The sequence below is a fragment of the Phyllostomus hastatus genome, unplaced genomic scaffold, assembly GCF_019186645.2.
Source record: "Phyllostomus hastatus isolate PE091 unplaced genomic scaffold, TTU_PhHast_1.1 phas_scaffold_129, whole genome shotgun sequence".
NCBI lineage: Eukaryota > Metazoa > Chordata > Mammalia > Chiroptera > Phyllostomidae > Phyllostomus > Phyllostomus hastatus.
In genome coordinates, this window is record NW_025334009.1 from 30728066 (window position 1) to 30751961 (window position 23896).

Genomic DNA, 23896 nt, shown 5'->3' on the forward strand with positions numbered 1-23896 from the left:
TAGCTGTTCACCACGAACCAACCCTGCTTCTGGGTGTAAACTCGAGGGCTGGGATCAGGCCTCCTGAGAGCCCAGCACTGTGGGCCTTTGACAGGTGCCCGCAGAGCTTCCTGAAGGAACAAGAGGCACGCGCTGCCTGCTCTGTCCCAGGTCAATGGGCTGAGAGCTGCATTATTTCTGATCCCTGTGAACACGGCCCCTGCGGGTTGTGGCGCAGACGTCTCCTCCGGCCAGAAGGTGCAGGTTCAGCCTGCTCTCTGACCGATACACATAGCAGCACAAATTCACGACCCACTTACATCAATAGCAAAATTATAATATATTCATAGCAATATCATAGCAGAATCAAGGCTTGGGAGGGCAACCAGTCTTCCAGGATCTGAAGGTTGGCATTCACTGTTCGTGAGCTTAGCTGAAGGCAGTGCCTTCAGAATTTAAACTGCGGCAGGAAGGAAAGACCAGGGTTAGTTGCAGGGAATCATTTTCCAAGCAGGACCATTTTCAGTGCTGAAACTGGCCCCTGAGGCTGCATGGAGCCTTCCTCCCTGAGTGAGATCTTTGGAAATAAGGCTGCTGGCTTTGGAAATAAGGTCACTGTAACAGTGGCTTTCACAGAGTTCAGTCTCTTGGCAGTTTGGACACGGCCATACATTTTTTGGCCTTTCTGGAGGTGGCTTCTGATATGTCTTTGGAGGAGTCTTCCAAGAGCAGTGGCACTCAAGGGATCCACCTGTGGCAGTGGCCCGTACCCAGTTGCTCCGGAAGACACAGTGCGGCCAGGCCCCTGTCTGGCAAAGGGCCGGGTGCAGGGTCAGTCTGAGGGGCAGGCATGGGTGGTCAAGATCCTATTGACAATTTCTGGGTTTCTGCTGTGCCTTCCCCATCCCCCCACTGTCCGCAGAGCACACTCTGTCTGGGAGGGGGCCCTAGTGTGGGTGGGGAGAGGTGGGAGCTCCGTGAAGCCCAGTGGAGAACCGTGTACTCACACTGTCTTGCATAAAGTCCAGTAAATATATTTATTGATAGAAGGCCTCCTTTGTTGGCTTCTAACTCTGGACCTCTACCGCCAGGCTGCAGTGTCTTTCCACTGCAGGCCCATAGAGGGCGCTACCCCTCAGGGCTGAGGAAACATCCCTGAATACCAGTGTGCTTGAAACCTCAAAAGTCAGCCTCGCCAGCCTGTCTTGTGGGCTGCAGCTCACCATCCAGCCCGGTAGCATGTGGCCTTCCCTTGGCTTTGTCACTGGCTTTGCTGGCATCCCGGGCTGCTTCTCTTTATTCAGTGGCACCTGAAGTCCAGAAGGGGAAGCGGTGAGAAGCTGCCTCCTCAGGTCCCAGGAAAACTTGGAGACGGTCTTCCCATCCCTTTGAGATGAGGAGTCTTGTCCCCACACTGTGGGGGAGGAGGGGTCGGGCACCACGGCAATTTCACAGACTTCTTCAGGTCTCCACTGTGGTGTGGCTTTCTTAGTTTGAAACATACCCCAAGAAAGACAAACATGCACAGACGCATGTACAGAAGGGTCTAGAATTAATGTGAACAGTGTTTAGAGGACCGTCCTTGGGGTGTCTTGGTGCCTGCTCCAGTGCCTGAGTGTGGGTAACTGGGAGGGACCTGCTGGCCATAGTTCCCAACACGGCAGCTTCCAAAGTAGTCTCTTGGGGCAGGAGGCAAGGATGGAAGAGGAGGGAAACTGGACCCTGTTGGGTTCTGTGCTGATGCTGAACCCAGATACAAAAGGGGGCTACAGTCAGGCTCCCCCATCCCCTAGCACACTCAGCCCACTTCCTTCTTTCTCTGGACAGATACCCCTTTTCTCTCTCTGCTCAGAAACCACCCCCCACAGGACCAGTCAGGGCAAGGGCTGCCTGAGGGGGCGTCCTCACTGGAGGACCCAGCACTGAGGAGAGTGCAGGCATGTGGGGCTTCCTCCCAAGGAGCCAGGGAAGACCCAGCCCCGCAGCTGTGCTCACCCAGCTCACCCAGGAGCACAGGGGCCCTAAGGAACCCTGAGTAGGGGCCTTTGGGAGGAGGCAGGGAAGGCAAATGGTGACTGGGGTTGTTTTCTTATTTAAAAAACAAAAAGGAAATGACATATTGACATTAGTAAATACAGACAGGTGTGGAAAGGTAGGTCCACACTCTGAAGCTGGAGGGTTCCGGGCCAAGGGCCAAGGGTCAAGGGTCAGATGAGGCCTGCAGCCTTCTCCTGCACATTGTATTCCTTGTTCTTCTTCACTCGCCAGCTGATGAAGAAGAGCAGCAGCGTGCCCAGCACCTTGTAGCCCACCTGCAGGCCCAGGTACCTGTGGGGCAGGAGGACACAGGGCTGGTGAGGGGCTGCGGAGGCTCTGTAGCCTGTGTCCCAGGGCCTCCAGGAAGAGCAGCATTATTCTCACAGTGGCCCAGGGATTGTGTTGTCACCATTCAGGGAAGGACCTGTCACCACCCAGGTGGGGACCATTTTCCTCAATCCTTTGAGCCACAGGGATACAAGCCTCCCAGTGAGTAGGCAGAGCCTAATGCTCTGGTCTTCATCCTTGCACTGCCGCCCCCTAGAGGGCCAAAGGCATCACTGCAACCCCACCAACCTTGAGGGTCCTGTCCTCCTAATAAGCCTGAAGAAGAGGGGCACCTTCTCTCTGCCCCCTTGGTCCACCACTTTCCCAGCCTTCTGTGCCACTGTACCACTGTTCCCAGGTGCAACCAGGCCCCTCAACCCCCTATCCCCGCTGTTTCTGGTCTGTGTGATGATGGCAGCAGGGGAGGTGGCTAGAAGGGGCGCGAAACTCGGTGGCATTGTAGCTGGGCTCAGGCCCACGCAAGCCTGTCCTTGACCTCTTCTAGGAGCTGAGATGGGGCCACCTCTTTCTGAGCAGTGGGAGGTGGCCTAGCTTCATCATTCCACAGCCACGGCCTCTCCCTTGGACTCTAATCACCCTTTTTCCTTTTGACACACTTCTTTCTGTTGCTGTCCCTCCCAGGGGCCTATGGGGATTGCAGATTGGGGGCCACGTCAGAGCAGCCCCTGGGTCTTGTTACTTGGATGACTCTCTGTGAGCCCTGAGATACCGGTCACCAGAGGGGCCCCTGCTTCCTGTCTATGGCATCACCCCTCTGGCCTTCTGTCTCAGATGCCTGAACCCCCACAGCAGCTACCACAATAGGTGACCACCCTTTGCTCAGGTTTGAGGGCCAGCCTCTGGGACACACGGCATGCTGGGCGCCCACCTGTCTCGGAGAGTGTCGTTGTTGTAGTAGGCACAGGCTCCTTTCTGGCCGGAGCACTGCGAGTTCCACCGGATACAGGAGTAGTCAATGGTGAGGCCGTAGAGGGCTGGAGAGGGCAGCCAGGCTGGCACCGGTGGGAAGAGAGTTCAGAGAGCTCAGGTCACATGGAGCTGCAGGCAGAAGCGCCCAGCAGGATGGGGAGCCAGCCCCCCAACACCTGTGCAGGTCACAGGTGTGAGAACAGCTCTGCCCTGCCCCTGGGAATCACAGTGACTTTGGGAAGCAGAATAACTTTCTGTGGAGCCCAAATTCCTCTTTCGCTAGAGCTTAGAAGAGAAGAGAGACCCAAGCGATCCTTTTAGGGCAGAGTAAGGTCACCTTGATCCTGCTCACAGATAACACAGCCCCCACACTTGGGATTGGTCCCACGGGGACATGGCTGACCTCCACCATGTGGCGGGGGCTCTTCAGGGTAATAGCTCCTCAGGTTCTTACAACAGTTAGAAGTGGGTGGGTGCCCTCATTTTAACGAGGAGGAAGGTGGCTTGGTGAGCTCACTATCACATAGGTCAGAGGAGGCAGGGCTGGACTGTGAGCCCTAGTTTATGGGGGTTGGAATCCCAAGCTCACGCAACACCCCCAGAAGAACTGCAACACCCTGGCTGCTCAGAGGCTCTGCCCCAGGGCCCCCAAACTTCCTCAAAGCTGAATAGTGACCTGGTCCAGCACGGTCTATGTCTTACTGCTGTTATATGTCCTGGAATGGCCCCTCCATTGCTTGCTACAGTTCTAGGCAGTCCCTGGACTGGGGAGGGGCCGTCAGGGGTCCCCACCCAGGCCGGCCATCCCATTCTCAGAACCACTGTGCTGGGAACAGGCTCCCAGACTCTGTTTAGGGCCCTGTGAGAAGCTGCAGTCTTCTGCTTGGGGCTCAACCCATATGTGGGAAGCTTCTGGAACTAGCCTCTCTACCCAGTGAAAAAAAGACTGAAACTGGCCACAAGGACTGACTGACCTCCAATGGTGTTCCCTAAATAGAGACAAAGTCCAGAAAATGTCCAACCAAATCCCAGCGGGTGATTTTAAACTTGCTGGGGTTTATAAGTACAAAGTCCTTTTTTCTTTTTTAAAATCCCAGAGTGGAATTGCATTCTTGGGTGATGAATGGAATCCCCCCCAGGCCTGCGTTTTCTAACGTGGTCGCACATGGAGCTCGAATAAAGAAACAAAGGCAGAGTGGCTGGAGGAGGCAGGCCGGGGCTGTTGCAGCCCATCCCGCTGCTGGCCGGGCAGGGCAGAATGCAAGGTTTCCTTCCCAGTGGAGGTTTATGGGAAGTCATGAATGAGCTATAGATGAAAACAGGCATGACCACGGCACCTCCAGAACAGGGTGGATCCCGCTGCCCTGCATCTTCTGTGCTTATAATACAGGGTCTGAAGTGGGACGAGAGGGGCAGGTGGCCCAAGGCCAAGAAATGTGACTGAAGTTGATTCATTCCTCATCATCTGAACACCTCACCCGACCTTGGTGCGTGAGGGCCCTGCAAAGGCTCCCACTCAGCAGGCCCAGGAGGTCACATCCCCAGCACAGCCCAGAATGATAATGGAAGACGCTGCAGGGCCAAGTGCAGACCGGGCTCCTGGAGAGCAATGCGCCTCTCTGCAGGAGTTCAGCGTTCCAGGTCGGAAAGTACACTTGGTAGTAACCGAAGTCCCTCCACTGCAATTGCCATCCTCCCCGCTGCAGTGCGCACCCACTAGGTCCTTAATAAACACATCTTCAGTTGAATCCAGTCCCTTTCCTCGGTGTCCCTGCAAGGGTATCTGTATTAGTGCCATGTGTTTATTTAATGCCAGGATGTGTTAAGAAGGGACATGTCAGTGTATGCGTTCGGGCAATGAGCCTGCAATATACTAGTGAGACTCGCACATGGGTGCCTAGCTCCACTCCATGCACCGGGGAGGGCTGGTGTGCCCTGCTCCCCGAAGGCGGCTGGCCCTCCTGTGGGCACTACTGACCACGTGAGCGCAGCTCTGGGCTGCCTGATGGCAGGCAGGGCTTCCTCGCACAGGACCCCACATGCACAGAGGAACTTTTGCTGAAGGGCAGTAGGAGGAGTGAATTTTGTAAAACGGGCGGGAAGTCAGGGCTGGGCTCAGTCATCATTCTGGCTGGGACAGAAATGTAAGGTTTTATTCTGATGGAGAGTTCTTAGAGATTAAAAGATACCTGCCTTCAGTTCTCTATTAGGTATTCTCAGCTGTGTCCACTTTTTTTTACATAATTCAGTTTGGAATTAATGCCATAGATGAAGTCTTTTTAACCATAAGTAACAAGGAAACTGCCCAACAGAGGGTCTCGGCATTTGGGGCTGCACGGATCACACACACCTCCTCTGTACAACAGAGAGGAGAGAGGACTTTCCCCATCCCCACGCTGCACCACATCCCCCTCAGATGTCCCAGGGCCACTCCTCAAAAAGGGGGTGCCTCAGACACTTACCCAGCAGGCGCATCAGCAAGAACTGTACCCCAATGGCAAATGACTTTTCTTCCTGGTTCACCACACTGCAAAGGGAAACAGCAAGTGAGCAGCAGGAAGACTCGGGGCTGTGCCTTCCCTCGACAGGGGTCGGGCAGCCGGCCTCAGCAGACTGGCAGATGGGGTTCACCCCGGCCAAGTGCTTCCATGGTTAGTATTAGTGGTTCTCACACCTTGATCGCTGGACCAGCAGCATCAACATCCCCTGGGAACTTGTTAGAAATGCAGGTTCCCAGGCCCCACCCTGGACCTAACAGTCAGATACCCTGGAGGTGGGGCCTAGCGATCTGTGTTGTGTGAAGCTTTCCAGGGGATTCTGATGCACCTCAAGTTTGAGAACTGCTGGTGTTCTGATTTTTGGGGCTGCCCTGAGCCTCCTTCAAGGGGTAATGGACAGAAGGGGCTGGAAGTGGAGAGGGTGCTGAAGCACATTTTCATAGCAGCAGGCCTGATGACCTGTTTGGTAGCAATAAAAGGCAGCCCAATGCAAAGTGTAATTAGGGCCCTGGGCTGTTGGCTTCTGTGTGTGACTAAAAGAATCCTCTATCTGGGGACAGCTTTCTGGGTGTGCAGCCTGTGCAGCCTCAAAGGGATGCCCCCTCAGCAAGGCTGTGTGGTCTAATGCTCTGCTGTGACTGTCTCAAACTTCTTTGTAGTTTTGGAACTGGGAGCCTGGCGTTTTCATTTTGCACTGGGTCCTGCAAATTAGGCAGCCAGTCCTGCCCCTCCCACTTCTTCCTACAAAAGGGGAAAAGTATTTGGCTGAGAAAGGAGATTCAGAGAGACAGGGGGCTGTATCTGGAGGTGGTCCTGCCAGGCCATCCCAGAAGGTGTGGAACGCTTCCACATGCACCAGGGCTAGTGGTGGGTGGGGCCTCCGGCTGGCCTGCTCCTGGCTGCCTGCCCCAAATGCAAGGTGAGGGACTAGGAGCTGGGCAGCAGAGGCACCTGGCTTCTTCGTGCTGTGAACACACACACTCTTCTGTAGGTGCTTGCTTGTTGGGGAAAAGCATTTGGGGCTTGGGAGACAGCAAGGAAGGGAACTAGAAGTAAACGGGAAAGGGACCTTCTCCTAGCGTCTGTGAGGGATGGCCCGGTGAGGGCAATGCTCACTGGGGTGTAGCAGGGGACTGAGGCATCTGCTGAGGACTCTCCCCTACAGTGGGAAGGGTCTCACATCTCAGTCTAATGTCTGCTCCCCTTAAGCCTACAGATCCCTCCGATGGCCTGATCCATAACAGATGCCTCAGCCCTCATCCCTGGGCAGACTCCCCTGGATGCTCCACTGACTGGGACCTGGGCACCCTCATTTGACTTCTGATGGAGATCTTGAGCCCTTTTTGGTCTCCGTCCCCTTAAACCCTGAATGAATGCTGGCTTTCTGGCCACTCTCTCTTCTTCCACGTTTTCCGTGAAACTTCACTCCCTGCCGGTAGCCCCATGCCCACTGGGGACCAGGACCGATACAACACTGCCCAGGCCTCCTACAAAGTCCTCTTGAAGCCTCACCTTCTTCACACTAAGTAGCATCCATTCTTTCAAGCTTCCCAGTGGGATTTAGCTTTAGTCCATTTTGGGGTCCTGGGCCCTCTTCTCCAGTTTCACTCCAGCCCCTGACTAGACTTGGAAGGGGGAGATTTTTCTGGAAAAGCCTATCCTGTGGTTGAAATGATGCTTTCCCCCATGACTGCCCCGTCCCTGGGGTTTGACAGAGGTCCTCCAGGATGTGGTCTGACAGGGACTGCCTCCCATCCCCGTGAAATTTCCTCATTCTGTCCCCTCTCCTCATCAGGGCCACCCACAGATTTTTCTCAGGGTTAGTGTCTATCACGGTCCATCTGACTTGGGGTGCAAGAAGGGATCCCCCTCAAGAGGCTCAGGTGAAAGCGCCAGTCCTAGGAATGCCCGGGACGGGGAGCGGTATGTGGCAGAGGTGACACCGGTGTTGGGAGAGGCACTGTGCCGTGGACTCCAGGCACCCTACATGCTCTTGAGGAGGATGCTGCGAAGGCAGGGTCCCGGCTGCTCCTTTCCTGGACCACTTCTCAGGCTTGTGGTTGCAACGAGCAACCTGGAACCAACCAGGAGGTCAAATCTCCCCCTAGACCAAGGGCAGGCTTGGTCTACAGAAGCGGTGGCTCTCCCAAGCTCAGTGTTCCTCAGCGGCGACATACACCTGCTGCCTAGGAAACATACCCTGGGCACCTCCACGTCAGCCCCTAGGACTTGAGGGGCAAGGACTGATGACACAGCATGAGGTCCATGCTCCTTGCTGTGCTACGAGGAACAAGGTCCTTGGCCTTTGACCCAGGAGTGTCCTGTCTTCTGCCAGCATCCTTGAGACAGTAGCAGAATAGGAGCTTGGAGTTTGCGAGTTAACTTGTACAGAGGGTAAAATCCCAGACCCTGACAAGTGACTGCTTCTGCTTCTTCCTTTATCACCTAGGCTCCTAGGGAAAATAGGTCATTGGCACCTAGCTAGCTCTTAATAATAATAACTATTATTATTATGTGGTTAATAGTAATAATTAACCAATATATAGAGCACCTTGCATTTACAAAGCAATTTACCATATAATCCGGTCCACCAACACTTTGAGGTCCATATTATTAACCCACTTTCATAAATGAGGAAACTGAGATGCAGCAAGAGCGGCAACACCCAGGGGCATCCGACCAGTGTGTGGCAGAGCGGGGCCTTTGGCCCTGGAAGCCAGCATGAAATTCTGTGTTTTTCCCTTTCTGCTTGTGAAGCAGGTGAGGACAGGTGGGAAGCAGGCAGGGGTGGGTGAGGTGAATTTGGTTGAAATGTTGTTTCCTCCTTTGCAGAGAGTGAGGTGAAGGAAGGGTCATTCCCTGTCAAAAGCTCAAGACCTCCTCCAGGTGCTGTGGTGATGGGACACCTCTGCCCTCCCCCCTCCCCCGACTCAGCCAGTCTCTCCTTTTCGACCTGAGCACTGAGTCCTGGCTCCCAGTCACTGCACTTTTCTCATTTTCATCCTTTCCCAGAGCTTTCGCTCTGTCTCTGGAACTGTCCCAGTTTTCCATCCCCAATTTCATGCATCCAACTGAATTCTCCTCCCTCCTCTCAGTTCTTCTAGGATTTAAACATAAGTGAATCGACAGGCATTTCTGCACTGTGGAGTCAGGCGGCCTGGCTTTGGCACGTGGCTCAGCTGTTCCCAGCTCTGCCGTCCTGGGCCAGTGGTCTCCCACGTGCAGAGTGGGGACACCGCAGGGCTGTGGGAGAGGGAGAAGCGGTGAGGGGCTCTGCACAAAGCCCAGCACGGGCGGGGCCCAGGTGCTGTTGTGTTAGTGTCTCTCCCCATTTCTTATCCAAAGAGCATTGTACATCGTGTTCAAAGGGCTCTGAGGACCAGGAAAAGGAGTAGAGATGACAAATGGGTGGCTGGACACAAAGCAAAGGCGCAGGCAGGGACGGAGGCGTGCTCACCGCAGAACCATCATGTAGAGGGGGTTGTGGGAGATGCAGGCGATGAGGGACACAAAGGAGATGAGGAAGATGGTCGGGAGCAGGAAGTGGGCACAGGGGATGGGGCACGATCCTGTCTTTGCTGAAGCAGATCCCCCAGTCACACAGCTGCAGTTCAAGTAGATCTTGAAAAGGGGAGAGAAGAAAAAAGAAAAAATGTGTTGTCGTTATGTTGCCTGCACACACATCAAATGCCTGCGCCGGCTCTTGCCCGACGGTCCCTCAGGTTTCAACACTCTGCCCTCCAGGTCCCCTGGGGAGCTGGGTGAGGCTGGACTCGGAGGTGGGAGAAGAGATCAGCTCAGTGTTTCAAGGTGTCCCGTGGATCCCACCTCTGGCCACTGGTTGGGCCATGCAAACCATTTTCACCGAAACCAGCCGCCCGGTGTGGGCTGGGTTCCTCCAGCAGTTACACCCACTTCAGCACACGCAGGGTCCTACTGCCAGGTGAGCGCCTACTGCCAGGTGAGCGATGCACGCCCAGCTTGGGACCAGGGGCTGGGAAGGCTCTTCTCTGAGCCAGCCACTCCCCCTCTGTTCCCTATCTCTCCCCCTCCCCCCTCCCCCTCACCCCCCTGCTCCCTGCCATGGTTTTGTGAGTTGCTGTTTTTGCTGTTTGTGTGTTTATGCAGGGACAGCGAGGAAGGTACAAATAGGAGACAACAAAGGAAACACAATGGAATCCACTGAGCTCTTCATCTGTCGGGATCTTTACCAGAGAGGAATCCTCCTACCAGTGAAGGCCCCTAGAGAAGGAGGTGCCCACCTCAAGCCTGCAAGTCCATACGGCTTAACACTATTGTACAACTCAGCCACCGCCCCCTTCACAGTATCTGATGGACTAGCCGAGGCCCATTTAAGTGTCGAAGCAGCTATAAAGCCAGGATTGGGACTAGTGAGCTAGTGTGCTTTCTTCTACCAGACAACAAGATCTATGCACCTTCTTTATTTCCACTGCTAGGAAGCTCAGAAATGTTATATATAATATGGCTGCTACTTCCATGGATTTCTTTTCTTATAATTTTCTATTTTTTCCTTGATAGTATGCTAGTGGTGATAACTTGTGCTGTTGTTGGAAACTTGTCAAGATTATTTCTGGAAGTAGATGAGTCAGAGGTAAGTAATAAAGATAAGAAACCCACAGAAACCTCCTCTGGCTAGAAGGTGACTAAAGGAACACCTTGTCCAAGCTCCCTGTCCTCCCTCGCCTGAGACTCACGCTGCTCTGCACACAGAGGCGGCCATGGAAGAAGCCTTCCCTTATCCTCAGAGAGGAGGATGGCAAGTGCAGGTTAGCCTTGCCCATGACCTCCATACAGGCTCAAGGGAATGAGGTGCCTTCCGCTCCTTAGGGAGGCTTCACAGACTTCCCACTGCTCTTAGGAAAAAGAACACTCAACTGACTCCTAGACCAGGCCTGCCGCCTGGCTGAGACGCTCCTCTCTCAGCGCCAGACTGGGCCTTCTCTCTTTTCTCCCATGCCCGGCGCATCCATGCCTGGGGGCTTTGCGCTCGCTGTTCCTTTAGTGGGAATGCTTTACTTAGGGTCTTTCTAGGGTTTTCTACTGGCAGTTCAGTTCTAATGTCACCCCCTCAGGGAGGCCCCCCAGGCACACTCTGTCCATTAAGTTTCTTGATGGCATGAGTTATTTTCTAAAACTAAATTGTGCGTGTATTTGATAGAATGTGAACCCCACGAGAGCAGAACCTTGTCTGATGGGTTCACCACTGAATCCTCAGCATGCGTGGCTGTATCGGGTGTTGGTTATTTGTTGAACTGACTCACGTTAGTTTGCTGCTGGCTGATCCTAGAAAGCCAGGAGCAATAGCGCTCAGAGGGCTGATAGGACCTCTCCAAGTGGACTAGTGAATGCGGGCTGCACACGTGGGGCTGCACACGTGGGCCAGGAAATACATGACCTTGAACAGATGCACCTCCAGATGGGGGCAGAGTCCTGGGTTCTAGACTCAGATCCGCCCCTCAGTAACTGTATGACTGTGTGGCCACACCTGAGAGCTGAGTGGGTGAACATAATGCCCTTGATCACCACTTCCAGCTCAAACCTTCCAGGTGCACATCCCAGAGGACCCTCTGCCCTTGATTTTTCTGGGCCTATCCATGTGCTTTAGTACATAGCCAGGAGGCAGGACCCAAAGATGCCCATTAGGACCCATCAGGATGAGACTGGAAGGCCTCTGCTGAAGGAGTGCTCTGGCTGGTTTCTGCCCTGAGCCTCAGGAATGAGCATCTGTTGAACACTGGCCAACCTTTAATCGACTTCTGGTTGTAGGCATCTAGTCGTGACCTTAGGGAAGGGCAGGTAGAGAGAGGGAGAGCAAGGCCCGGAGGCCAGGATGGGAGTGATAAGGACAGTGTGGTTGGTGCCCTGCCCATCCTGGAGCCAAGGAGCCGTCTTTGAGGGCACACACTGAGCGTGGGGACCCTTTGGGGCTCCTCCTGCCCTTACCCGCTGCTTGGAGGCTATGGTGCTGAGGTTGACGTGGCTGCAGCCCGCGTGGCACGGGGAGAGGTACTCGACCCTATTGTCTCCGCAGACCGGGTGGAAGATGGAGTCCGGGCACGAGCACTCCCTGCGGCAGGCAGGCGGCTGCGGGTATATAGAACTTGATGTGCTGCCAGAAACACAGGAAACAGGGACTCAAACAAAGCAAGACCAAAGGAAAATCTCCCGTTCTGGCCCAGTGCGAGTTCCCGTCTGCTCAGCATGCCTATGAGGCTCTGTCTTGGGCCAGCACTACTCTGGGATCTGAATCATGCCTACTGGGGCCAATGGTGAACTGGCTGCTAGTTGGTACTCATAGCACCTCTCCGTTCCTTCTGCCACTGGGAGCCCACACCCACCAACCGCTGGTCAGAAGGGCTTGGTTGGCAAACCCCCTGCTGCAGAAGTGGTCGAGACAAATAACCACCCAGGACTCTGATGACGGAGACAGCAGATGCTATGCAAATGTCACAGGCAATATTCCCCTTCCCTTCTCCTCCACCTGGGCTCAGGCTGGGGGATGGGCTGGGCCCCTTGAAGCAATCCAGGGTCTAGATGGCTGCTGTCTCTAGGGCTATGCAGACGTCGCCCAGGGCCCTCTGTCCCCCTGAACTTCCACCAGCGAGATTTCACGAGCTGACCTCACTATTCCCACCATTCTTCATATCTGATATCCATGATCTTGAGGACGGTTGGGATAGGGCTGACAAACCACAGGCCAGAGCTTTTCTAAAAATAGTTATACTGATGATAGTTAACATTAACGGGGCGTCTCTTCTGTGCCAGGCACGGTGCCCAGGGGCTTTTCATGAACATCATTATAGTAATTCTATAATTACAATGTTCTTCTTTATGGATAAGAACACTGAAGATTAGATAAGTTAAGTAATTTTCCCCAACTAGTAAGGGCAGGGACAACACTAGAACCCAGCCTGATGACAGAGTCCTGTGCTGACTCCTGTAACTCCTAGTGAAAGCCCCCAGAGAGAGGTCCAGGGCCTGCCCAGCTTCTCTCAATCCACAGTCAGCCTGCAGAAGACCGATACCAACCAGGGGGTCCCCATTCCCAGCAATCCTCCCCTCCTGCTCACCCCATCTCTCCTTCCCCACCAAAGACAGAAGAGGTTATTTCAAAGAGAAAGATGGAGAAAACACCAAGGCTGAAAGGTGTGACATCTCCAAATGCTGTAACCACATTAGGCGAAGTTTAACAGAAGAAGAGGTTGAAAGGTAGCACCTAGAAATAAAACTAAATGCTCCCTGCTCAGTGTCCCCCCTTCACAAGCTTCTAAATCTCTTCTTAAACAGAAAGCCAGACTTACAATTAGGACCTATTGCTGTATGTGAACCAACAAGCCTAGTTTCCCTGCCCTCTCCCTTGCCTGCCCTTATTTTTAAGTCTGCCATCACTTTCATTGTTCTTTTACAGATCTTTTTGAGTCTCCCTCTCTCGTCTTTCTTCAGCAGCTCAATGAGACTCTGTAGTTCTAGCTGGCATGGAGCTGGTGCTAAACATAGCCTATTTCCTGGTTCCTGAGGCTCAGAGCCCCTCATATTTATCCCGAAACCAAAATAATTAGTTTTGGGTATTTAAAACAAAACCCAAAAAACAAATCAAGACAAAACAGAACCCTCACCTTGATTGCTGGTGGCCCAGTAGGACCTTCTGATTTATTATAATTCATCATTTTATTCAAGATCCAGTGTTTAAGTATTCACATAAGAGATTAGATCAAAAGGGGGAAAGGAGAGAAGAGAGCTGAGGAAGCAGAAAGGAGGAGGTATGGCAGCCAGATCCAGGCTCTGGCCTCAGCAAAGGGTATCTTCTCACCCCGCATTCCCATTACCTGAGTGGGTAGACCTCCGCCACGACCGGGGTGGGGCACCCCATGAAGAAGAGAGGGATACAAAGGATGATGGAGATGGTCATGATGATGGCAGCTACACGGGGAATGGTTTGCAGAGACAAAACAAAACGCTTCATGAGGATTCCTCCAAACAGCATCCCCAAGGCTGCAGCGGGGAGGTTCACAGCACCTGGAGGGTGGGGTGGGGAGAGGTGAGAGAGTGTGTGTGAGAGAGAGAGAGAGAGGCTGGTCTGTGTGCACAGGCCTGGGAGTGTGTGTGGGCACAGACACTGAGCTGGACCATGAAGAAGGGGCACAGTTCCTGAAGGAACATTTGATAGGTTCCGTTACAACGTACTGCCTGACATTAGTTGAGCATTTACTGTTTTCCAGGCACATCTACAGAGTAATCTTGACCTAGAAGATTATCCTGCCTGTGCAAAGAATAAAGAAGGAAGTGGGACCCTTGCAGCCAGACAGAAGTGGGTTGAATGAGCATTTATTTAGTGCCTTTCCTTGCCTACCCCTCATTGCATCCTCAGTGTGACCACAAGGGATAAGCAAGGCTCTGGTGGTGCCCTCTGCCTGCTAGTCAGAGGCCTAAGGCTAGAGGAGTAAGGTCACAGCCAAGGGCCACACAGGACATCAGGGTTCACACCCTGACCACGGTGCCCCATCTATACAGTCAAGCTCACCTGTGGATTGGGCCCAGTAATTCACTTGGATACTTGATGGGACCACATCAGTGCTTCTCAACCTCACTGGCAAAACACCCCAAAGCTGGGCCCCACCCAGAGACTCTGATTTCATTGACAGAGGGCGGGGCCTGGGCATCTGCATTATCTAAAGCTCTGCGGGGGAGCCTAAAGTGCAGCCAGAGCTGAGAACCCCTGGGTCACACACTCCCCCCTCCCAAGCAAATGTCGTCAAGTCCTTGAGAAGAAGGAACAAGACCAGGAACACTTTACCTAATACCAAACCAATGCTCTTTCCTCTGTTGCCCCTGATGATGGGGGCTACCAGGCTTCTAGCCCCTCTGACAGGGAGGAAGGCAGCCCCCAGCCTGGAATGAAAGGGATCCCAGATATCTGCTAAAGGCACTCTAGATTGCTAACCAAGAAACTTGTCCTTAAAATTTGTTCTCCTCGGCAAGTCCTCCTCTAGCTCCTGTGCATGCTGTCTGGCCGGGACTCACCGATAAGGAAGTTGGCGTAGGCTGCGGAGGCACCATACTGCTTCTCCAGGAACTTGTTGAGGAACGTGGAGAGGCCCGCGATGACGGAGGAGAAGGTGCACTGAGCCAGGACCACCAGCATGAAGAGTGGGTTCATTAGGAGCCTCAGGAAGATGCGGGGAAAGCCTGCAAACAGACTGCCATCAGGGGCCAGGCCTTCGAGGGCCGCAGTCATCAGGGAGCAGTGACGCTGGCCACTGCCTGTCTACTTCCTCCACACAGCGCTCCTCTTCCGCAGGGCAGAGCCTGGGCACCAAAGAGTTCGATGGCCTGTCCAGGGGCACTGAGCCTCTCAGACACTCATTCAACATGCCCATGGGTTAAATAAAATGAGACTGTCTGGAAGAAATCAGGCAGCGGGTGGATAGACAGACTAACAGTGGAGACATTCGCCTCACTTGACAGCCACCTCCGTGTGAAGGGAGGAGAAAGAAGAACATGGGTGGGGCTGGCTCCGCTGGAATCTGCGGGCAGAACCCCTCCGGTGAGATGGACCAGTTATAGACCACCTGCTCTTAACGCCCTATCACACACAATACCACGTGGGCTTGGGTACTCCCTGATGCCCCTCCCCCAACCCCACCCAAGCCAGTCCACCCAGGGCTTTGCCGGGTTAGTCAGTTACGTTTAATGAAATCCACCAGGGAGCCTCCTGGCTTGGCCTTCATTTCGTCCGCCTCGTCCGCTATGGCAGGAGACCTCTGAAGGCAGCAAAGGAGATGAGTGTTAATGGCCCAGGCTCCCTGCAGCCACGCTTCCTAGACCCTTGACCCTTTGGGTCTCAGTGGCTCAGGGCTAGGCAGCATGGAGCTGCCCCAGGTGTGAGTGCGGGAGTTGTCCAAAGAACAGTCTCTTGAAGTAAATGCTACCTGTCTGTCAGTGAGCCCAGTGCTTTGGCTGTGGACCAGAGTGCTTCCATGCTGATGCCTCTCAACATGTCTCTGGGCATAGTATTTCACATCTACCCTTCCCAACTGTTGCCAAAAAGGGTCTGACTGGATCCCAACCCTTGTCTGCCTGTTGTGGCCACAATTCTTCCCTGTCTGCAGAGTCCAGGGGCTGTGGGCTTCCGAGACACTCTAGTCTAGAAGATCTCTGCTTCCAGCTCTCTTTTTCTCTCTCCTCGATGGGGGCCCTTCTTCCTTCTGGGCCCCAAGTCGGGTCCTGCTCAGAGCTCTGTCCTGGCCCTGGGCCTGAACCTTCTGTGCGTACGTGTCACCTCACCTCAGTGAACTCTCCTACCTCTTTGGAACTCAGCAGACGTGGCTCCGAACCACCACTCAGACTCGAGGCCCCTCAGCTCTGACGCTGTCAGGCTCCTCCCCCGGAACTCAACACCCAGCGCAGGAGCTGCCATTCATCTGCACTTACTCCATGTTGGGCACTGTGCCTAGTGCTCCAGACGCATGGTCCCACCACTCACAACCCCCTTCTGAGACACCTACTCCATCTCCAGGATTTCAAAGGAGGGGAAACTTAGGGATAAGGAAACATGACTGAAAGCACTCATCTGGTTTATAAGTAGCAGGGCTGGATTCACACACAGGTGTGCTTGACCCCCCGCAAAACACCACGATGTGCTGCCAACCTCTGAAGTTTTCCCCCCAAACAGGCCCACATCCTCCTACCCCAGCCCGTACCCCCAAGGCTAGGCCAAGATCTCATACACCTCAGTGCCAAATGCCAAGTTCTGCATCTGGTTCAAAACCTTGGCACTAACTATAGCCCCTCCTCTCCTCCGATCCAGGTTGCTGCCGAGTCCTTCTCAGCAGAGCCTCCAAGAACATCTATCCCTGCCCTGGCCTCAGCTGCCACAGCTATTCCCCGGCCCTCTGCTGCCTCCCCTATCTCTACACTGGCCTCTTCAGATTTCCAGTCTCCCCTCCTTCCTGACCCCCAACCTCAACCCAACTGCCATGTTGCCACCTGACTGGTAACCCCATCACTGCAGCACCCCAGAACTTCATGGGATCAGAACAGGTTCTAGACCCGTCAGCCTAACATCCAAGTGCCTGCCCAACACTTCCTGCCCCTGTTTTCCATTCTCACTCTTCTCTGATTTCCTTCCCCAACAGACAAGACTGAAAGGTGTGTGGAAGGTCAGTCTGCTCAAACTGTGCTTCTCCCTCAGCCCACCCTCGCCCTCCTCAGCATGAGCACTCCCTGCTTTCTCAGTGCCTCGGGCTCAGACACGATGGGCCCAATGCAACACAAACGTCAGCTGAGCCAGGTCACATGCTCAGTTTTCATTGGCTCTTCCCTTTTTATCCCAATGTAGATGAGCTCAGTGTTTCCTGAACTACATCCCTGGATGTACCACGGGGAAGGGCACACTGATGAGATACCATCTTTTGTAGATTTGCCTGCACTCTCACTTCCCAAAGCCTCTGAGAAGTCCTGCATCTTGAGATCCATTTAGATTTCACCCAGAATTTGCCTAACTTGCTGCCACTTCTCAGCTGTTCTCACCTCCCTTTCTTAAACTTCTATAGGTAGAGTTGTGGGCTCTCTGAACCTTACCTCTGCTCCTCTGGACATTGCACGAGGAAAGAAGAAAAAGGGGAAGGAGGTGAGAACCAAGAAGCCTGAGGAAATGAGCAGGCCCAGCCACCAGGCTCCAATCCATCGGGGGTCTCCAGGGCTCAAGTTCACTGAGGCTGAAGAGAAAGTGAAGGACAGAAATGTTTGCTGAATGAACACATGATCTCACTTTACTGGGAAGAGACCCTCTGATGAGAGGCACTTTTGCCTCATGGTAGAGAAGAGGTAAAGCCCTGAGCTGGAACCTTGGCCAAGAAGACACTCCCTATCCTGGCCATTCAGGTCTTCCCAGGAAACGGAGGCCACTGAGCATGAAGCACAGCACCAGAGTCCTCAGGCTGAAGGGATCAGAGCCTTGGCCTCACCTTAGTTTATTCCCAATCCTTGGCTGTGACTCTCTCGGGGCTCAACGCAGGCCAGGCACGAGACCACATATCTATGTTTCTTATCCTGTTGGGTTCTCCCAACAAGTTTATGAGGTAGGAGCTATGTCCACCCATTTCCAGCCAGTCAGGAAACTGAGGCTCAGAGAGGTTGACCTTGCCTTTATTTAAGGTTAAGGTTATTGATCAGTTTCAAACCTATATCTTCCGGGTGTTCAAACCTGAGCTCTTGACCACTGAATACTACCGCTGCCCAGCTGTATTTGGTCCTGAAGGAAGGAGGCCTCATAATCCTTGGGAGCTCGAGGCAACAGCCCTCCCCAAAGTCAGATGCCTGGCCTCCAAGGAGATGCTTTCTCCTAGCAAGTCTCCTGCCCACATCTAAGAGTCTGCATTGTGTTTCTCTTTGTAAGATACTCCCTAGGCATGGAGGGAGGAGAAGGGGCAGAAAGGCCCTCAACCAAACCATGGCCGGCATTCCTGGGCACTGTTCCTGGTGAACCAGGAGCTTGGTTGTGAGTCCTCCTCGGGTTAACTGAGAGTCAGGAACCAATGCAGGAAGTGCCAGTGAAAGGTCAAAGATGGCTTGACACTGAAGCACAAAGATCTGCTGGCTTTCCCTTTTTGTTTGAAGTACAGGCAGAGGACACCATGCAGGTGACATCATGGTCTGGTGGTCCCGGAGATAGGAATCTGTGGATCATTGGTGGGTTTAACACATGCCCATATTCTTTGTGAGGTGGGAAGACTCAGATCTGTGTGCAGGTGTGGGTAGGGGGTCATGGTGGGGGTCTGGCTCATACCTGCCTCCCAGCCACACCTCCTGGCTGGCAGGAATAATTTTTAACACCACCACCAAGACAGGCATCTGTGATGGCAATACCTGAGGCCCTTGCTATATCTCAAGGTTTCTCTGCAAGTAACCTGAGCTGCAAACTTATTGAGGTCAGAAAGTGTGTGTGTTTTTTTTTCAGCAGTGTGCCCCCACATTCCTAGAATCCAGCATGTGCCATGGTGAGGGGAGGCACACGCCATCTGCTCCCGGCTCTCTGAAGGACAGCAGCAGTATGCACCTGGTGGTGAGCATTTGCAGCTGAAGCTTCATTCTCTGCCCTGATTGGCTGGGGATGGGAGGTAGGGGAAACCATGGGTGGTTTCATTAAACTGGCAATGGGATGGATGTCATCACACACACTCACCTAGGTCCACCCTGCCATAGTCCACAAAGATCTGCAGCATGACGGAGCCCAGCAGGTACCCAAAAGCCGGTCCAAATACAGAGATGGCAAATAAGATGGCTGGAAAGGAGAGCAGGGGAAAGGAGGCTGAGGGAGACTGAGTGGGTGTGGCAGCCTCAGGCTCTTTCCCTAGCTGAAGGATGCCTGAGATGTCACCCCATCTGTCTCCTGATGCTGACAAGTCCACACCTATGGCATTTCCCATAGACAATCTCAGAGCCACTCAACATCCTAAGATGTACGGAAGAAACCAAAGCTGTTTCTCCTCCAGGCAGCTGCCCGAGAGATCCACTTGCCAGGAGGGAGGCGCATCCCTCGCATTTACACATGCCGCCCGAGCAGTGCTGGTGGGCAAAGCTCTCTGCAGAGACGATGCTGGAGGCCCTGGCAGGAGCTTGTGGGGCCACAGAGCCATGGGCAAGGTCTGCCATGTCCAGGGTGTAGGCCCCAAGGATGTGCAGTGTGGCGTGAGCTAGGAGAAGGATTTGAGCACTCTGACAGTCATCTGTCTTTTTCACATGTGCTTCTTTGAGACCCACCAGTCCATTGGTGCATGGCTCAAGTGCACCCTGGCTGAGGCCTGGAGGACTGAATAGCACCAGGAGCTGCTGCTGGACAAGGAGAGTCCCCGTGCCTGTCATGGGGCTAAGTGGTTACATATGCGACCACATGTAATGCCACAGCTGCCCAGTGCATAGACACTGTCAGCCCCATTCTGCAGAGGAGGAACCTGGGGCCCTGCCGCTCAGCCTGCTGTCCTGATCCCACAGCGGGCAGGTGCCAGAACTGCCATTCAAATCTGGTCCATCTGATCCCCAAGCCTCTGCACTCATGTGCAGCATTGTGAGGCCTAGGTACGGGTCACTGCAGCCCCCGCCCTGCTCACAGCACCCCTCTCTCCCGCAGCTCACTTCAAGCCTGCGACTCACAGATGTACAGCGGTGAGTTGTTGGGCTCTGAGAAGTCATCCACGTAGGAGATCCCGAATGGCTGAATGGGTACCGTCCCAATGCCCGCCAGCAGCTGGGCGACCACCATGAGGCCCCACATGCTGTTGGTCTCCTTCCGGGTGTCCTGGGTGCTGCTGCGGCACTTACTGGGGGACAGGTCCTGCCAGCGCTGGGTGCAGAGCTCAGTTTGGAAGAGGCTGCTGTTCCCTGTAACGAGAGTACATGCCCATCACTGCCACCCTGGTCTCCTGGTTCTACTGCTCGCCTCCGTACCAAACCGGGCCTTTTCCCCAGGCCTTCTGGGAGTGACCTTGGAGACAAAGGTGAGGGAAAGGTGAGCACATGGGCTCCCTGCTCCAGGCGCAGCCCTTTCTCGGGGTAGGGCAGACTCTTCCTCTCTTGGGTGTCCATTCTCCCTTCTCTATGGGTCCAGACAGGGAGCTGAGCATGGAGGGACTAATACCATCATTGCCAGAGGAAGGGAACCCCCAGCTGGAAAAGGAGGAGCCAAGATAAAAACCCAGGCTGTCAGTGCCTTGTGCTCAGTCGCAGGCCCAGGACCACAGGCTGTGGCTCTCTTTAGCAGGACAGAAGTCAATCTGTCCCACAGAAGACAGTGCCATCCTGGCTGGGACATGTCCCCATGAGGTCGTCCAGAGGCCATGCTCCTAGATGAACACTGATCACACTGGAGAGCCTACTGCCAAAGGCCTTTAATTCCTTAGGAAACCTGGGCAGCTCCCAAGAATCATGGGAAGCTGGCAGGGACTTTGAGACCCTTTAGTTCAACCCCTCCTATTACAGATGGAGAGCTGAGGCTGTACCCACAGGAGCAGGCTGCACCCTGAGATCCTTCTGTGAGGGTCCCAGAGACCCCAGTGTGGTCTGTGGGCACTGTGACGCCTGTGGCGGTGGAGAAATGGCTAGGCTGTTTGTAATTTGGCCCACACCAAACAGTCAGTATTGTCAGCCCTCCAAGATCTTGAAGGTTCTTGATGGCTCCTTTCCACGGGATGCCTTTTTTCCCTGCCTTTTCATCCAGGCCAATGGAAACCATTGGCATTACTGACCTTATTCTGTGGGTTTTTCCATTTAGCACTCGTGGGATTCAGTTTCGTTCTCATTTGTGATGATCTCAGACAGGGTAGAGCCCAGAACCAGGTGGGCCTCAAAATCCCACCAAGAGGAACACGGAGGGCTGTGGACCAGATCCACCCCACACACTGGACTCTGTCCAGTGCTCTTGTGCTCGGGCTGCCCTGGACCATGGGGCTGATGCACCAACGCACATGCTGCACCCGGCCTGGCCCCACCATCGCCCGTCCTCTCTACTGCTGTTTGTATAGGACCCGCTAGAAAACTGCTGGCCTAGGGGGCTCCCCACAGGCTAGAAAGGCCTGTCCCAGGAAGGGCCGAAGGGGGCCAAAACACCTGTCTGGTCAAGGTCATCCAAACCTGACACCAGTTGTGTGCAGAGGATGGAGCACCCAGGAGAGTGACCAGCCCCTGGTTTTGGGTTAGGGTCCCTCTGTACCTTTCTCCTCTCATGCCACATCCATTGTCCCACCTTTCAATGCAGAATTCAAATAGAGGGTGGTCCAACCTCATGGTGAAATAGGAGGCAGCCTCTTAGAATCAGGGCCGAGATGTAGCCCTATTAACTTGGAAAGACAGCTGTAACATCTTAGAGGTTCAGAAAAATAACTCGTTGTTTGGAGAAGAGTATAATCCCTAATTTAGAAAACTTACAGGGACTGATTGAATAAGTGGAGAAAAACTCGGGAAGATTATGGCTCTCTGAGTGATGGGGCTGTGGTGACGTGTGTGTGTGCCTCTGTATTTCCTAACATTTCTATAATGAACACATGATACTTAAAAATAAAACATCAGTCAAAGCTTTTAAATTTAAAATGTTTCATTAATGCATGCAGCCAAAATTTAACAACGTCTCTCCCAGTTCCTGTGTCTTCCCGACATAACCACTGCCCTTCTTTCCGGCCTCGACCTTCGACCAGAGCTGTGTTTCTCTGTCTCCCACCCCACCTTCTCTCCCCAGTGGGGTGTTGAGCCTTTCCCCAACTGTAATGTAGGGGACCCAGTTCTAGTGCCAGGAGTGTTAAGCATCTATTCATCACACAGGCAGACTCTGCTGAGGCGGTGACATACATGGTCTCTTGTTCACAGCAGCTGCTGGTCTACCTAGGTGGCTGGTTGAAGGCAGAGTGGGCATTCGAACCCTCATGTGTCTGACTCCAAGCCCACAGTAAAGTCAAACCCGAAAGGGTGGCTTTGAAAAGACACAGTCCACACTGTGCAGGGATGGAGGAGCTGGGTCTGGGGGAGCCCCCTTTGCCTGGCTGCATGCAAACACCTGGGCTGCCCAAACTCTGCAGGTGACTGAGACCCGCTTACTTCCTCCCCAGAAGAGGTCTCCTAGAAAGGGGCTGGCTGCTGGGAGTTTGATGAAATTGGAGACAATGAGATGAAACAAACGCATGGTATAGGGAGTCAAGAAACCAGTTTTAGTGAAATAAGCCAGACACAGAAAGACAGATACTGTATGATCTCACTTAGGTGCGGATTCTAAAAAAGTCAGACTCGTAGGAGCAGAGTGGTGGCGGCCAGGGGCTGAGGGGAGGGGAATGCAGAGGTGATGGTCAAAGGGTAGAAAGTTTCAAGTTTGCAAGATAAGTTCTGGATTTTTACGATACCATTGCTTCGTACTGAGTTGTATACTTAAAATTTGCTAAGAGGGCAGATCTTATGTTAAGCCTTCTTTACCTCCCACCCCACCACCATGCACACACAATAAAAGAGGGTGTGGGAGGAAATTTTGGGTTGTGATAGACATGTCTATGGCCTTGATGGTGGTGATGGTGTCAGGGGTATATATGCTTATTCTCAAACTCACTGAATTGTATGCATTAAATATGTACAGGTTTTTTTGCATGTCAACTATACCTCAAAAAAGTAGTTTGAAAAGAAGAAAGAAATTGGTTTTAACCCTAAGTGGCTGTGTGAACTTGAGATAGTTTCTAAATGCTTCTGAGCCTCAGTTTCCCTTGAGGCAGAGACCATACAGTGGCTGGATACAGAAACTCCACATGAGTCATTACAGAGCTAGAAGGGGGCTGCTGTGGCTCAGTGGATTGAGTGCCAGCCTGCAAAGTAAAGGGTTGCTGGTTCAGTTCTCAATCAGGGCACATGCCTGGGTTGTGGACTGGATCCTCAGTGGGGGGTACTACAGAGGCAACCACACATTGATGTTTCTTTCCCTCTTTCTCCTTCCCTTCCTCTCTCTCTAAAAATAAATAAATAAAATCTTAAAAAAAAAAAAAGTAAAGAGCCAGAGGCTATGGCTCCAGAAAGGAGTGCAGGTGTGAAGAGGTGGACCCTGCCAATCCATCCACAGGTGTGACGGCTGTGCCTGCCCTCTTGAGGGAAGGCTGGTGTGGCTCGCACTGCTGCAAAGGTCTGAGTCTTAGGGCAGTCACTGGGTCTGGCAGCCCAGCACACAACTGTGAAGTACTTCTGCTGTACCAGAGACCACGGGGGCTATGTAGCCCACTCTCCACCCCACTAGGGAATCCTACCACCAACACTGACCTACATCCAACACCCAGTAATGGGGGTATGGTGTTGCAGACTCACACCACTCCCCACAGGAAGGTCCAGGTGGCTATGGGCAGGCAAGGCCAACAGATGTTGGAAGGACTGGACTGGGAGCTTGGGACTTGGGTTCTAGTCCTGAATCATGACATCCTACAGCAGTAACCTTGACTCTGAGAGACTTCAGAGGATCCTACAGAGGCCCAAACTCTGCAGATAGTGGGAGGCTCCTGGAGGCCCAGCAGGCAGCACGCCAGGCTCACTGCCCACTCCCAGCCCTCAGCACGGCAGCCACATGGCACACCCCAGGTACATGGGCGTTT

The 23896-nt window shown here is 53.5% G+C and overlaps 1 protein-coding gene across 2 annotated transcripts in view; it reads right to left on the reverse strand.

Annotated features, from left to right (window-relative positions):
• Nucleotides 1–295: 295 nt before the first annotated feature.
• SLCO2A1 (solute carrier organic anion transporter family member 2A1) overlaps nt 296–23896 on the reverse strand; it is a 76865-nt gene continuing 53264 nt past the window's right edge. For both annotated transcript variants that reach the window (XM_045857408.1, XM_045857409.1), the window contains exons 4-14: nt 19944–20171; nt 18976–19074; nt 17373–17509; nt 15478–15553; nt 14814–14978; nt 13619–13808; nt 11736–11901; nt 9229–9392; nt 5736–5800; nt 3233–3356; nt 296–2307 (exon numbers count right to left, since the gene is read on the reverse strand). In XM_045857408.1, coding sequence (XP_045713364.1) covers nt 2187–2307; nt 3233–3356; nt 5736–5800; nt 9229–9392; nt 11736–11901; nt 13619–13808; nt 14814–14978; nt 15478–15553; nt 17373–17509; nt 18976–19074; nt 19944–20171 — 1535 coding nt within the window. In that variant the 3' untranslated portion in view covers nt 296–2186. The remainder of the gene's footprint in view (nt 2308–3232; nt 3357–5735; nt 5801–9228; nt 9393–11735; nt 11902–13618; nt 13809–14813; nt 14979–15477; nt 15554–17372; nt 17510–18975; nt 19075–19943; nt 20172–23896) is intronic.